We start from the raw sequence: 17,230 nt of genomic DNA, 5'->3' as shown, positions 1-17,230 counted from the left end.
TGAAGCACCACACAGCACCAGAAACCAACCCGCATACAATTCAACAACTCAGTACCCCTGCACAGATTCCCCAACACAAAGACCAACCCACATATGCTGCTACTGCACACCAAAAGATAGTAGAATATAAGCCAAAGCACTGCTGCTGCTACAAATATACTCAACCCCGACCACCTAAACAAACTCAAATCTAGCTGATATTATAAAGAAAATCATTAATGGAGAATTGACAATCCTTAGAAAAAGCCTTCAGCCAAATAGCTAACCTGATAATGATAGACTCCTTAAGCTTCTCCATATCCGGTTGAACACTATTGAACAAGCAATCATTCCGATGTTTCCAAATAGACCACATGGCAACCAAAGGGATAACAAGCCATATTCTCCTTTCAGCTTCCATGAGACAGGTGCCATCCCACCAATGCAACAAGCATTCAACAGAGCCAAACACAACCCAAACCAAACCCCACCACTGCACTAAACCAAACCACACCTTCAAGATCAGAGGACAAGAAATGAGGACATGTGAAGGACATGTGAAGCAGACTCTACCTCTGATTTGCAGAAAATACACTCAGTTGAGGCTTCCTCACCCAACACTCCAACCCTTTGAAGGAAAGTAGAAGTTTTGATCTTGTGTTTCCAAGCTAACCAACCAAAAAATTGAACTTTGGATGGGATATAATTAATCCACACCAATCTATAAGTACTTGCAGCTTCACCAAAACCCATTTCACAATTCCTGTAAATAGAAGCAACAAAGGATTGACCTGGGTTACAAGCCAACCCTCTGGGGTTATCTTTAACCCCCAAACTTAACGTAGGAGCTGCTCTTAACATTTCAGTGAGCCTGGATACCTTCTCAACTTCCCACTGCCTCAAAAGCCTTCTTAGACAAAGATCCCAAACCCCAGAGATTCCTTTTTTGTCAACAAAAAACTTTAAAGAACCATTCTTCTTTGTAGAGAGTGAAAACAGTCTAGGGAAAACCTCTTAAAAATAAATACCACCACACCACAAATCATGCCAAAATCTCACTCTATTCTCATTACCCACTTTAATTTGAAAATTGTTGGCAAAAAATTGAAATAGAGTGATACTATGCTCTGCCATTGCAATGATATCACCCCATAACTTTGACCATCTAATGCCACCAATTTGATTTGGGAGCCAAGCTCCAACTTCAATTTTATACTTATGGCAAATCACCTTTTTCCATAATGCTTGATCTTCATTACCAAATCTCCACCACCACTTCAATAATAAGCAAGAACTTACCTCTCTAATTCTCATAATACCCAACCCACCTTGATTAATGTTCTTGGTTACCTCCTTCCACTACACTAGGTGAATTTTTCATTTCAATTCTGTGCCTCCCTATAAGAAAGCTGCTTGAATTCTATCTATTTCCTTGGCCACTCCTTCTGGCAACATGAAGAGGGAAAGGTAATACACTGGCAAACTGGACAGCACTGATTTGATAAGGGTCAACCTTCCAGCAAATGATAAGAGTCTCATTTTCCACCCAGCAAGTCTGCCTTTTATCTTGTCTAAAACAGGTTGCCAAAATTTCTTCGTACTTGGAGAAGAATCCAGAGGTAAACCCAGAAATTTCAGTGGCAGGTTCTGAGGTTTACAGTTAAGCGCAGAAGCGAAATCCTTAAGAGTATTGACTGAAGGTCCAACCCCACAAACCACACTCTTGTGGAAATTGATCTTAAGACCTGAAATCATTTCAAAGCACCTTAAAATTCTTTTAAGATTCATTACCTCCTCTAAATCAGCTTCATAGAAAAGTAAAGAAGCATCAGCAAATTGAAGGCGTGAAACAACCACCCCATTAACTCCAATCTGCACCCCTTCCATCAGACCCAATTCCCTTGCTCTGAGCAGTAGAACACTAAGCCCTTCTACAGCCAAATTGAACAGAAAGGGTGATAATGGATCACCCTGTCTTAGCCCTTTTTGAGGGCTAAACTCTTTGGTTGGTGACCCATTCACAGGAACAAAGATTCTAGCAGTTGAAATACACTCCTTCATCCAATTAATCCATTTAGATCCAAAGCCAAAATTAGACAGCATGGAAAGCACATAACCCCAGTTGATGGAATCATATGCTTTTTCAAAATTGAGTTTGAGCAACACCCCCTCCTTCTTAGCTTTCTTCCACCCATCCACAATTTCGTTTGTGATCAAAACCCCATCCAAGATATTTCTTCCACTCAAAAAAGCTGATTGGGTTTCACTTATAACTTCTGGCATAACTAGCTTGAGTCTACTGGTCAGAACCTTAGACAAAATCTTGTACATCGAACCAATCAAGCTTATCGGTCTATAGTCCTTAAGATTGACTGCCTTGACCTTTTTTGGAATTAAAGTGATGAATGAGATGTTCAAACCATAAGCCAATTTACCCAAACTATGGAATTCTTTCACGAACAACATCACATCTTCTTTAAACACCTTCCAATTCTTTTGTATGCACATTAAATTAAAGCCATCAGGACCTGGTGCTTTATTTCCATTGCACTCTTTGACTACTACCCATAACTCATCTTCCGAAAACTCTACTTCCAGCTGCTGAAACCAGACACTACCACTGATGCTTTTAAAATTACCAAATAAGGCAGGTCTATCCCTCCATGCTTCTGAAAAGTGCTTGTTAAAGTGAGCCCATACCACATCCTTCACCTGCTGTGGATCCTCAACCACCATCCCCTCCACTAGAATAGAGTTCAGAGCATTCCTATTCTGCCTACTACTAGCCATCACATGAAAAAATCAACTATTTCTATCCCCTTTTAAGTTCCACTCCAATCTTGACTTTTGCAGCCAAGACCATTCCAACATTCTACTAAGCCTCCATAGTTCACTACTTGATTCTCTTTTAAGCATCAGCTCTGCTTCCACCAAAGGCCTGACTTCAGCCAACAAATCCAAAGAGTGAAGCTGACTTTCAGCTTCTTTAATTTTCTCTGAGACATTACCAAACACTTCTTTGCTCCATTTCTTTAATGCTAGCTTCAAGTTCTGTAATTTCCTTTGCAATATTACACCTGCACTTCCATTTAGCTAAAACTCTAACTAAACATTCTTCAAGAATGAAGCAAAGCTGGGATGCGGCAACCAAGCATTTTAAAACTTGAAGGGTTTGGACCCCTAATCCCTTGCATCCTCCATTAAGAGTAAAGGGCAATGATCAGAAATGTGTCTCGGTAAACCCCACAGTTTGAACTTAAATCTTTCGATCCACTCAGGACTCTGTAGGAATCTATCAATTTTGCTCCATTTATTACCATCAATTGCATTACACTAGGTAAATTTCCTACCCAGCATTTGTAACTCAGTCAACTCACACCTATCTATAAAGTCGTTGAAGTCTTTCATACCTCTTTCCCTCCTTGAGCAACCCACTCTTTCATCCACTGATCTAATTTCATTGAAGTCTCCACCTACAAGCATAATAAAATGCCTATTGCTGAAACAATCTCATAGTTGAAACACCTCAGGATCCCATATGCATAGCAACCCCCTAGCCCTACCCTCAGCATCAACAACCATGAACTCCATTTTATCTCTAGGCCATACTCTTTTAACATCCACAGATGAAAAACTTGCCTTCTTTGTTTCTTGAAAAAATGCCAAATCTATTTTCTTATCAACCAAGACCCTCCTAATTTTTCTCATCTTCTCAAACCTACCAATCCCTCTCATATTCCAGCTTAACCACTTCATATCAACATATTTGTACTCTTTTATATCACCTGGTAGGGGCTTATTAATTTGCCTCTTCAACTCCTTCACCAATCCTTTCTTTGTTCACCTTATCCATCCGAACAAGGTTTTGAATCACTGCTTCATCTTGGCCCAGACAGTCAACCCCCAACCTTTTGCCCAAAAGAAGAGTTAATTGAGCTTCATGTAATTTTCCTTCAGAGCAACTGTGCTGCGATTTATCTGATATAGACTTCAGCATTGCAGCAGCTGCCGACCTAACAACCACTCCTTTGTGATTGCCTTTACTTGATCCAGCCCCTCCATGCCCTAGCCTTCTTGCAAATCCTGAAAATCCACCTACTGACATGGAGTTTCTAACACCCACTTTTCTTCTCCCTTTATTATTTCTAGACTTCATCTTGTTAGACACAGCTTTACATATGGATACACCAATATTATTACACTCACTGGACTTAGAACCCATCAAAATAGGCCCATGCTTAGCCCATACATTGGACTGGCTAGAACCAGAATTATACTCATGAATAATACCTGGCCCAATGGTCTTCTTTATGCACTGCTTCTGGCCCAGTAGGACCTCCAAGTTAATACCTGGTTTGGCCCTCAAAGCCTCACTCAAACTTCTCATAGAACCTAATATATGAGGCTGACCACCTACTTTTAGTGTCTCATCATTACACCCCAACTTTTGTTCTCCTTTTCCTTTCATCATTGTCTCCGCTTTACGTGTGCCCTCTTCAATTGCTTTCCTAATGCCGGCTGTACACCTACTTTTGGCAGCTTCATTTGATTTCCCCATGTAATCTGTAGTTTCTTCAACAATTGAGGCCACCAACCAGTTACCTTCCGCAACCATCTCATCTTCCTCCCTTCCCCCTATTTGGCAAATCTCCTTCAACCAACTCATTGGTTAATCCCACATCATCAGCCACCACATCTATCATCTCAGCTTTATCTTTCTCTAGTCTGGGTTCAGCAATGGGCTACACTTCACCATTAACATTGGAGCTGACATACTCCTCTTCATCATCAACTGATTTACATTTGCAGATGGCTTTTACCTCATTCACAATCTGCTCCTCACTCACTCTTATAGGATATGCTCTCCCCTTGCATTCCAGAGTTAAATTTGTATTTATTGGCTCCATAAGACTAGTGGCAATCTTAATCTTCCCACACCGAAAAGATGCTGGTTCACATGTGTCTCCATCAAGATAAACCACCTCCCCCCATAATCTTCCAACTTTTCTGAATGTATCTGAGTTCCATAGGTTCAGTGGGATTCCATAGCAGCTCAGCCATACAAGCCTTTCTTTCTCTGTTATAAGGTCTGATGACCATTCCTTAATGAACACACACCAGTCTTGAAACCATGCAATAATCTTGTTCCTATTGTTCCTCAATTCCTCCTCTGACTTGAAGGTCATCACACCATCTCGACCTCCACCCTCTCTCACTAGCACCCCTGTCATTTCTTTTCTTTGGAGTTCTTCCTTAATGGCCAGAACAGAGTACCTTGATTTGAGCCTTAGTATCAGCTTTTATACAGCTATCCATTTGCCATCTCCACTATATTAACAGTACTGTTTTGTTTGCCGAGTGAGTTAATACCCTTTAGAGCCTCCACAAACGATTTTCTGCCAATACCTTGGTTCCAGCTTTGCTTGATATGATTTTCTGCTATAACTTGCCCCTCAAAATTCCTCCTTAATGTAGGCTTTATCCAGTTACTTTCACCCTTTTCCTTTCCATAATCTGCATTTTTTACTGATAATTTTCTGTCTTTTACCCAAAGCTGATTTGCCTTTTGGGCAGCCACAGAGGCTGCAATTTGATAGTCAAACTGCACAAAACCAAATCTTGTGTTTAAGACTCTCCTCCTCTTCTGAGGAATGAATACATCCCTGACCACCCCCAAACTTTGTGAACAGCTCATGCAAGAATCAAGTGTATTTGTGGGTTGTGTTTTGAGAACTTTAAAGATTATGAAAGATAAAGCATTGACCTTGAACTTAAGGAAAAGATTGATTTGTTTGAAATGGAATTACACTTGAATGATGTTAGTTTATCATGTTGCGGGGTAATTTTACATGTTTTTGGGTGATTAGAGTTGAAACCAAGCTTAGAAATGGAAAGAACAAGTGTTAGAGCCAACAAAAATTTTTGGCCAGCAGAATTTGCCCAAAGTCGCACGTGCGGCTGGACTTCCAGCACGTGCGGCAGTCCATTTCAGCACCCAAAATTGATTCAGAAATAAAAGCACCTTGTCCCGCATGTGCGGCTCAATTCTCGAACGTGCGGCCCTATTTCCCGCAGGTGCGGGACAGCCCTGTTTCAGCCAACTTCAAATAAGCATATCTCTTGCATTCAGACTCCGTTTTAAGTGATTCTTGAGCCTAAATTCAAGCCTCAGAAGTCCAATTTCCAATGGTGGTCGTCTCACTCCCAAATTCTAAGTACACAAATAGATATGCTCAAATTAGAAAGGTTGTTCACTTTCTGTCCAATCATTTCATTCCTTTTTCTTATCTAACCCAATCTCCTTTCATTTTTTCCTATCTTCCTTGATATGAATTATGATTCATTGAAGACCTATGAGTTTAGAACCAACATAACTAATTGATCAAAGAGAACAAGCAAGGGATTTGTTATATTCTCATATTATGCTTTGTGCATTGTGGTTGTAGGTCAAGACGAGGACACCGTCCCATTGCTACCAGAAGCCCATCGCTGTGAGTAATAATATTGCAATGACATGTTCTTTTATATTTACTTTAATATGTAAATGTTGTGATGTTCTGGAATTATGTTTTATGCGAATGAATGAGTTACAAGACCTATGATATTGAATATGGATATGAAATGTGAATTATTAATAATATGATATATGATTGGCCCGAGGCCGTTTTGATAGTTGATTGGGCCCGAGGCCGTTTTGATATATGATTGGGCCCAAACCCGTTTTGATATATGTGGGCCCAATGCCATTTTGTTATATAGTGGCCTAAGGTCGTATTGCAAATATGACTATGGTTATTGTTGTGAATTGTGTAAATGTGGAAGAGTATTGTGTTATGCTTCTTTTGAATCTAGATTATTTACTTGATTCACTTCACTTTATTATTACTCATTGAGCTTCGCTCACTCTGTATTTTATCTGTATGTAGGTGATCAATCTGGAGACCATCTTTTGGTCAGCCTCAGAAGTTTCTTTTGTGAACCTGCTAAGCCAAGTCACCCAAGATACGCCTCCGTGTTGAGGCTCTAACCTTATGTTGTCAGAATTTTGTATTTACTTAAGTTTTATGTATCTGTGTGTGATATATATATATATATATATATGTGTGTGTGTGTGTGTGTGTGTGTGTGTCTGTGTGTGTATATGTGTATTAGTGTGTTTACATTGTTTTAATTATTTCAGTTATCATGTATGCACAAGCTCAATGGACATTTATATTTGATTTGCTTCCGCTTTAGGCCCTATGTCATTTAAATATTTTGAAATTTTGTTTTTGAGGCCTAAGTATAGGTCGGTCATGGCCTAAACTTTCAGGGACAGGTTTGGGTCGTGACACTAACCCAGTATGCTTATTAAACATCTAACTACAAGATTATCAATCAAAGCTGGATATTTAAAGTTTACAACTGCCTAAGCAAGTCCTTGGCAATATACAACAACTTCTAGTCAACTAGTAAGCCTAAAGATGCCAAATCATTTTCATTGACCACTAATTACAGAATGAATAGTAATAGTCTGCATGTTCCAACATCCTAAAGTAACCATTATGTCAACAAACATGGGAGGAAGAAGTGGGTCTTTTTCTGATATTTAAGATCTAGAGTTTCCAATACATACCACCTCCAGATGCCAATGCCATAACACATGAAACTGAGAGAATCTAAAGATACCTAACGACCATACAACATGAAAGAGAAAACTTTACCATGCAAGACTGTGAACTTGCAACCTCTTTACTTTTTTTCACAACCTAAGCTGCACGCACGCAAAAGATAAAAAGAGTCTAAAATAATAGTATAAAAAAATAAAAAAAAAAAACTTCCCATATGATACAGAACAAATACAGTCATTTTCTCAGAGATTTGCTATAACACATTCTTCATTAGCTCAGCTTGTGATCCTCTACCAACAGTTTTTGGAAGGTAGAGATGGATAACATGCTAGTATATTTATCATCACTAACATTGATTTTGTTAGAATGAACAAAAGCTTGCTCATAAAATTTAAAATACACATTTTCCAACACGAATATATTAAGGTGATTTTAAAGGGTACAATGTGACTTGAGGGGTTACTATGTAGTAAAAGAGTGAATTTGATCTTGCAAGCAACTACAAGCACCCCCATGATGGGAGAAATTTTAAGAGATATATTGATAGACTTTAAAGAGATTTTACATTTCATAACTAAATCAAAGCATGGTTTCTGCATAAAACAATTAGTGGCACAAAATTTTTTGTTTCAGACTTTTGTCAGAATGAAGCACAATCAATTTCAAATATATTAAAAAGAATATAGTGACATAATCAAGAAAGTCGTCTAATTCCTGCTTATCAATCATGTGACTGATACACATCATTTCATTCATGGAATATACCAATCTGCCAGTATTTTGAGTATCACCACTATCCTTCATTTTGACCTCATTGGTTGAGTATCACCAATCCTAAATGTTCACAATTGATCCACCATCCACACCTCCTACATTCACTCCCAAAAATTGAAGTCAACGTCATGGTATCTCCACATCTTTCCCATTTCAGTGTTGCACCTTAAGTCTTCAAGGTCTTCACTTGGATGGCTTTGTGGCTCTATCCTGGCTTTTCATTATTTTCTTTGAGGGGCCTTTATCGATTTGCGGGTGCATCTTCAAGCAATCAGGAAAGTTGCGGAGTACATCAATGTGAGCAGATAAAGGAAGTATCTAAATGCCTCCAAGGACCTCAATTAAGTCCTTTTCAGACAATATAGTAGTGTACACCAATGAGGATCAGGTTAAGAGGATAATAATTTGCAGTTTTATCTTATTTTCCATAATTTTCATATCTATCCCAATATTTGAATTTGGTGTTGTTAAAGACATCAAGTTGGTTGAAAACACTTGGTCTTTTCCATCACCAACACAATGCAGTTCTTCGAAAGTAATAACAATTTGCAAATAAGATTTTTCCAAGTAAAAACTCTCCAACATCTAGGCTGGAGTAGAATAAACTCCAAGCAAATTAACATCGTAAACTGCATTGAACAACCAATTCACCTGGCATTTAGTGCCCCAATTTCCAAATCGTTCAATTCATCATCTCTCTCATACTACCTTGAACTAAACAAATGAAAATTGCTAATACCATTATCATCATGATAGTTGCATACTCATTGAAGACCTTTTGGATGCCCTCTAGATACCCAAAAAAAATCAGTTGTAAACACCATCAACTAATGTTCCTACCCAAGAAACCATATATTAGATAATATTTTCTGAATTTTCACTATAATAACTCTACAGAGAAGTCTCCTAACAAGTCCTATGAACCTAGAAAAACCCCACAAACATAAGTGATTGCTTCAAAGGATTTCAGAGGATTTGATTTCCTTGAATATATTAGCTATTCTATTTACACCATTTTTTCTTGGACCCTACTTGCTGTAAGAATTTGAGATGTTACATTCTGGATTTTTTAATTTTGTACTTCAATAGCGGGTGAAATTTTAACTTTACAACTTTGATTTGTCAAAAAATAAAATTATTGCAATGCTGAATGAATGCAAAAGTATGTTGAGAGAGTAGAAAAGCTCAGTAACACACGTAATAATACACATTAAGGTTGCATTTGGATCTTGGGTTTGAGAAGATATTTGTGGAGGAAAAGGAAAGAGGAAGGGAAATCTCTCCTCAAATCTAAGATCTTCCACTCACCCGTGTCCACACTTGAGGCCCTAAGTAGGTGTAGATGGCTCCCAAGGTTGCAGGAACCCAAGTCCCCAAAAATTCAAGAAAAATTATATGGCCCATGATGACCATGCTCTAATAGCTTCAACTTATCCATATTCATTTTTTGTCTAAAGCTACCATTAATGTGTCTTACATGTTCTACTAATTACATATAACTAATCTATGTTTACAGTGAAAAGACTAATGATATTATTGCTAGTTATGAATTGGTGATCCAAACCAGACCATTGCAGCTTTTGCAGACCAACATGACATCAAGAACCACACTAAAGAAAAAAGATAAAAATAAATAAATTGATAAAAGAATAAAAAGCAATCTGGGTTGTAATATTTAGCCCCATTCCTCTGCTCACATCACATGTGTAATTTAGTTTCTTTCCATATTTTCACTTAATTTTCTTGGTAAATTACAGCCCCAAACACTACATTTTATCATAAATTACACATCATGTTTGAAATTTATCATAAATTACAGCCCTAAACACTACATTTTGAATAAACCCTAAAGCAACAATGTGAGAAAAGGGGGAAACAAAGCAAGGGGGATAGAGGCAGAGAGAGAGAGAGAGAGAGAGAGAGAGAGAGAGAGAGACGCCTGCAATATGTGTACAAAGCATTATATACACACACACACACATATATTAAACATTATCTTTCAATTTTTTAATAAATTAGAGGCACATACATTCAAATTTGAATAAACCCTAAACCAACAATGTCAGAAGAGGGGGAAGCAGGGTAAACAAAGAGAGAGAGAGAGAGAGAGAGAGAGAGAGAGAGAGAGAGAGAGACTGTATGAAAGAGCTCAAGTGGCAGAGAGAGAGAGGCACAGACAGACCATGAGCAAAAGCGAGATTGCGAGAAAGAGAGAGAGAGAGAGAGGTACCTGTGATGTGCGGCTACAGTGGTGGTGAGTTGTGACGGTGGTGATTTGTGTGGAGGGCGGTGGCCGTTGTAATGTCAACCGTACGGTAGACTACGGTGAGGGGGATGGTTTTTGTGAGGTTTGGTGAAGGACGATGTGTGTGTGTTACGAAGTGTGATGTTGTATAACTGAGAAAGGGGCGCGCTAGGAAATAAAGTTGAAAATTGAACATTTAGCGACTAATTTCTGTATTTGTCGGCAAAAGAATAGATCTGCTAACTAAATTTTTTTGTAGCCAAAAGTTTATTGAACATTGACGAAAAAATTAGTCACCAAAAGTACTATTTGGTGACTAATTTTAATTTTAGTCTGGAAAAACCAATATTGCTGATTAATTTATTTTTTTGGGGCCTAAAATTTGGACTAACAGCGACCAATCAAATTTTTAGTTACTGAAAATGGAGTTTTTATCGACTAAATTTAAATTTAGTTGCCAATAAGTAATATTTATTGACTAAAATATTTTAGTAGTAATATCTTGAACCAACGCCAACAAATTTAAATTTTAGTTGCCAAAAAATGTACTTTCGTCGACTAAAAGTGACTAAAATTTGTTTAGTCACCAAAAATGGTCGCCAAAGGTGCGATTTTTGTAGTGTCTTCTGTTTAATGAATCCAAGGTTGGCCAATGATGGTGTTGTATGGGGATGGAGTGTTCACGACGAATAATTCAATCTAGAGAGTCCTGGTCCCAGCCATGATCGGTAAGGTTACCCTGCCAAGTGATTTTGGCAGGGAGTTGAAGTCAACCAGTGGCACCGTTTCTGGGGTGAGATTTTGTTCAGTAAGACCAAGCTTCCTAAATAGGTCATAATACAGAATGTTTGTAACACTCCCTTGGTCTACTAAGACTCGTTTCACATCAAATCATTTTCCAATCTCAACAGTACTAATCAATGTATCAGTGTATGGATGTTGAATTCCTTCCAAATCTTTTTCAGTAAATGAAACATTACATAAAGGAAATTTAGGTTCTGTTGTGACCTTTTTAAGTGCTAGACCGACTAATATCACTTGTTAAAGATGGACAACCTTTGCAATTTTCCCTCGATGCACTTCCTCTTGCTCGGGATCTTCCATGCCATAGATCAAATTAATGCCCAGACAAGAAGGGTGTTCGACATTCTGGTGCAACAGTGGATTTCCATGATTGGCTACAGCTTTATTTGGTTCAATGTACTCTTGAAGATGTCTAGGAACTACCAGATCCTCCAAATGCTGCTTCAATGCTCTACAATTCTGAGTCATGTGCCCTATATTTCGATAATAAGCATACCCTAGCTTCTAATTTCGCCAAGCTAGATCTCCCATCATCTTTGGTAGCCAAACAAAGTGTGGTGCCCTCCTGATTTTCTCTAGGAGGCAGTAGATAGGATCCTTAAACACTATACTGATTGCTTCGTAGGACTTGGATCTATCTACCTCACTCAACATAACCTCGCAGGGCTCCCTTCGTGTACTTTTCCACTGATGCCCCCAGTTCATTTGCCCAACTACTGCCACTTTGACCGAAATCTGCTCATCATCAAGACGAGCATATTGCTCAATTGTAGCCCGAAGATCCTTCATAATGGTAGCTAGGCATTTAGTTAGTGATTATCTCAACTTGTTGTCTGTACGCAAGCCACGCTTGAAGGACATCACCACAAACTGTTCGCTGCAGACATTCTCCTCCTACTCGTTGTACTTCTCTTAGTACCTTCTTGCGTAATTACATAGTGTTTCCTTCTTTTCCTTTTGGAGGCTGAATAGAGTGTTCAGCTCCTTTAGGATTTTACAGTTGGAAACAAATTTGGTAAAAAATTCCTCTAAGAGTTATTTCCAATCATAGACCGATCCAGTAAAGAGGCGATCGAACCATCAGAGTTCGGACTCTTTCAAGTTGGGTGGAAAAACCTTGAACATGAGTTCATCATTTCAGTTCCATAGAGATATCATCTGTCGGTAATGGCTGATGTACATGAGTGGATCTGACTTCCCATCATACGAGATGAACTTTAGGGAAGAGAACTTCTTTAGGGGCTCCAAAGCTTCAATATCTAGAGAGAATGACGAAAATACTAGCTTATGTAGCGTTTGGTGCTCCTTTTTATGAATAGTACGATCAATATGTTGCACCTTTTGCCCCTTCTTTTATTCATTTTCTCTGTTTTTGATTAACTAGGTACGGAGGTCTTGGGGGCAAAGAGGATACTATGTTTGGTTGCTGATCATTTTCTATAGCATAGCCTTCTTCCGGCGTGAACCATAGGTGTGGCTTCTCATTGTTGCACTCTGTGCCAAAATTAGCAGACTGCATCATCTAAAACCATTTCTGTAGCCTTCCTTCCCGATGGTTCCAATCATGGACTTCTTTAGCACAGACGAGACAATTCTACGTCGGTCATCTTCATTATAGTCTTTCTCTATCATGAAATGATAAGAACAACCTCTAGCGAAAACTCGACAATGCTCAACGAAATCTGGAGTTCGATCGTTGTTTCTGGTTTGCTCCTCCAAAACCATCGGTAGTGTCTGGCCTTTATCCTTCATCTTCTTCGTCGCAGGGTCAATCTAAAGAAAGCAGTGTCGTCAATTTCCATTACCAAAATCAGTTACAGAGCTAAAAAATGATTGAGATCCACGCTTACCACACCAGTTGTGCGTCCTGAATCCCGCACTAGATGAAGTAGATCAGAGCTTTGTGACTGAGTTGGACTATCTAGGAACCGAGGGCCTACAACACAAAGGCATTGTTAGAGCTGCCTAGCTGGGGTTAGCTAGAAAGCCCCTCTAGTGTGAGAATGAGTGATCGAAAAATATGAAGTTATCTCTCTATGTGTAGAGAGAAGAGTAAAAAGTGAGTTCTATGTGTGATTGGGTGAAGCAAGCAATGAGATGAGATGAAATACCTTCAATGTGAAACGAGTGTTGCTTATATAAAAGACTTAGTTTGTTCCTTAAGGTAAGGTTCGTAGAACTTGGGTGCCTAATGGCTCTCTTTATCATTACCCAAGATGGAGGACCACAAGGTGGTTAGCCGTGGAGGCACATGATCATTATAACTGTGTATATAATAGATCACATTCTTTCTATCAACTAATTATGTGATTCTAGAAAGGGGGTACCAACCAACGTGACATTTTGCACATGCCTGCATTCGCAACTTCCATGCTTGCTTAAGAGTTCCTTAGCTCAGTTTCGGCCATACCCATTTTCAGTCTTTCATGAGTTTGCTTGTAGAGATAGACTGGCCCATTTGGATGACCTTATGTGTGTTCGACCCACTGTGGTACTACTGATGAGTTCGGCTCATCAGTTTGGCCCAACCCAATACCATGTTTGGGCTGGCCTTGTTTTAATATGCTTGGCACAAGTGTTTGAGGACTTGGGTAGATGATTCATATGGAGATGGGCTCAATGGCTTGGCCTACATGGGTGTCTGGCCTATATCGGATGACCATTCGGGTTTAGGCTTAGTCATGTAGTCAGGAATTTATGTTAGGAGGGGCACTTGTTAATCACAAATTTCAGATAAAAAAATTCAACAATCAATAACAATAATATAATAAAAAAATTTAATTAATAGTGAACACAAAACATACAAAAAGAAAAAACTTATTTTGCAAAAATATGAAAGTGAACAAATAATATTATAATGACTATATTTTTATACTTATATTTACTTTCTCACTAAGGTCTCGGCATTATATTGTAAATAAACATAAGTGATGAGACTCATTCAACTCACCTGGTACTTCAAATATGAAATAAAATATGATTGTTGTAGCATTGTTGACATGCAAAATATTACACACATGGTTTACAAATTTTAAATTGTATGCCAATTCCTTAATAACTTTGAGAAGAGTGAATAGATCATTTTTTTAATCTTAATTTATGTTTAATTTATTAATAGTCATTACTAATTGTATTAAATTGACAAAATGTGAAAACTTAAAGAATAAAATTGATGTAGTTGGAAGTATATAATCAAATTGACAAAATGGACAATCTACAAGGACCACATGTGCAATTTCCCAAACAAGAAAAATAAGAGAAAAGAGAGAAAAGGGCAAAAGTGTCATTTTTGAATTGTAACAAATCAAAAGTTGATACATAAGAGCATCTTCAGTGACAAATGCTATAATAGCATTGCCATTGTTATAATTTGGCAATGAATAGTAACAAATTGCCAAATTATAGCAATGGTATTGCAATGGTCAAATGCCATTTGGACCGGTCATCCCAAACAATGTGTATTGTACTTGTAGTAACCAGCCCAAGTAATGTACTCTGAATGCATCGTCAATTACGTTGCTTTTTAACCGACGCTTTTACATTCTATGTGGAGAAGCATATTAAGAATTTGACGACATTTGAGAACCTTCGAATTGTCTGATTTTAATTATTTATTTTGTAGATCTCTTATTATAAATCATTAATAGAAAAAAGAAAAAATTAGTCAAAGGTTTCTCCCCCATTTTTAGTAATGGAAGAGACTCACAATATTATTTTATGATGTCTAAGGTCCCTTAACCCCACACCCATATATCACAATGAAACTTGACTCTCAAATCAAACCTCATTTCTCTCTCTCTCTTTACCTTCTCCATTTCATCTCTCTCTCTCTCTCTCTCTCTCTCTCTCTCTCTCTCTCTCTCTCTCTCTATCCAAACCTCACTTCACTCCTGTAGACACCCCATTTTTAACCGATCTTAAGACTTAGACGTCATTGATTGAGCGCTCGGTGATAGTGAATGTTGTGCTCGTTTCGAGGTTTCGGAGTTTTGGCTGAGAGCCTTGCCTCCGGGCCTCTGAACTATGCTTTGGCTTGGTTTGCGAACCAAGTCTGGTTTTCCTTGCCTGAGGGAGGGAGAGGTCTTGCAGACCACTCTTTTGTGGTCGTAGACCACTTTTCCCGTTTGGAGACCAATTTTCGATTTTTGGAGCCTTCGGCCGCGCGCCTTGTCTGGGACCGCTTAACGTTCTCCGTTTGGTGTGGTTTTTGAACCACACCTTGTTTCCTTGGCCTAGAGGGCCACTGTGGTTTGGGAGACCACTTTTGTGGTCGTAAACCACTTTTGGCGCTTGTCAGCTAGTTTACGAGGCTCCCGGCTGTGCACTTTGCTTCTCGAACTTTCGTCTTACATCGGTTTTGGTTTTTTTTTGGTACAAACCTTGTTTTCCTTGTTTGGAAGGTGGTACAAGGGTGGGAGACCAGTATTTCCCCTTGGAGACCACTTTTCCTCCTGCCAGCCAATTTTCTAGTCTAACAATTGGTCTCCCTGATCTTTGGACCATCAAAAATGGTCGGCCACCACACTATTTGCTTGTTTTCATCCTCTGGACTCTCTCCCACCATGGCCGACCAGTTGTTTTGGGAGACCACTTAAAGTGGTCGGCCGACCACTTAAGTAGTTGGCCGACCTTCAAGTGGTCGGCTGCTTTTTGTCACATTTTTGGAGATATTTTCCTCTAACTGGTACAGCTGGAGGGCACTGAGACCATCCTCCATACACGTGTATGGAGGAATTGGTTTGAGCCTTAGCTTCTTGGAGAAGCTTTGCCTTTTGTTCTCTATAAGAGGGAGGCTCCTCCTCCCTCCTCTAGGTTCAGAAAAATCTCCCTTGAGATATACATATAGCCTTGTATCTATATCTCTCTTTTGTTCTTGTTTTTTGCCTTAAAAGTGTAGTTTTGTCTCACTTTTGTACACACACACTCAAACACCTTGCTTGTGTTGTTAAGGCTTCTTGAAGTTGTTTTTGGTGTTCTTGGGTTGGTTTGAGCTCAAAGAGTTTGCTGGAGTTGCAGTAGTAAAGAAGGCCTTCAAGGGTGAGTCTTTAACCCTTAAATCCCCCATTCTTGCTTAAGCTTTTAGCCTTATTTTCATACTATTTTAAGCTTAGCTCTTAACTAGAAAAAGTTCTGTTTTTGCATGCTTAAAAGGTTTGTTTAAGGTCACTTTTTCGTTGGGGGTGATCTACCCCCTCTTAGGCCTGGTTAGGCCTTGTTTTGAGCCATCCCTTTAGGCTCTTGTTCTAGCCTTTGCATGGCCTTTCTACCACTAAAATCCAGAGGATTTTCAGTGGTAGAAAGGTGGTTTTGGAGTCCTAAATAGGAGAGGGTCATCCACTCTCCTTGTATTTTCAATACTTGTCTTGAATGCCTCATGTGTGAGCAAGTTTGTTAAGTTTATGTTGGCCATATCTTAGCTTGTATTTGGGCTTATTTTGCTGAGGCATGTCACTGTTTTTACTTGCTTTGGTCACTCCATGCATGTCTAATACACTTGTAGTGTAAATCACACAAACTAGTCATGTGTGCTTCATGAAGTAGCATGTTATTCTAGGTTGTTTTGTTTCCATTTCAGCATGTTTTTGGTGATGTTTTGCCAAGTCATGACTCTGTTTTGGTTTGGTTTGGTTGGCCCTTGCATGCTCCATGCACTTGTAGTGCATTTCCATGAAATAGCCTAACATGCATCATGCTTTAACATGTCATTCTAGTATGCTTTTAGCCTAACGTCATGAAGATTTTGTCCATGTTTTAACATGCTTTAGCTCTAATTTTGATTGTTTTGGCCATGCATGACTTGCTTTGTATAGCCATAGTT

General features: G+C 38.8%; 1 protein-coding gene across 1 annotated transcript; it reads right to left on the bottom strand.

The window, feature by feature from the left end:
- Positions 1 to 501: 501 nt before the first annotated feature.
- On the bottom strand, positions 502 to 1,293 carry LOC145807226 (uncharacterized). Its single transcript, XM_082905173.1, has 2 exons — positions 1,101 to 1,293; positions 502 to 992 (listed from the first exon to the last, which is right to left on the bottom strand). The coding sequence occupies exons 1-2, from the start codon at positions 1,291 to 1,293 to the stop codon at positions 502 to 504; spliced, it is 684 nt and encodes a 227-aa protein (XP_082761299.1).
- Between the last annotated feature and the right edge of the window lie 15,937 nt (positions 1,294 to 17,230).

This window comes from Camellia sinensis, chromosome 14, assembly GCF_055761805.1.
Source record: "Camellia sinensis isolate YWXY chromosome 14, ASM5576180v1, whole genome shotgun sequence".
Lineage (NCBI taxonomy): Eukaryota > Viridiplantae > Streptophyta > Magnoliopsida > Ericales > Theaceae > Camellia > Camellia sinensis.
This window is presented reverse-complemented; position numbering and strand designations above follow the sequence as displayed.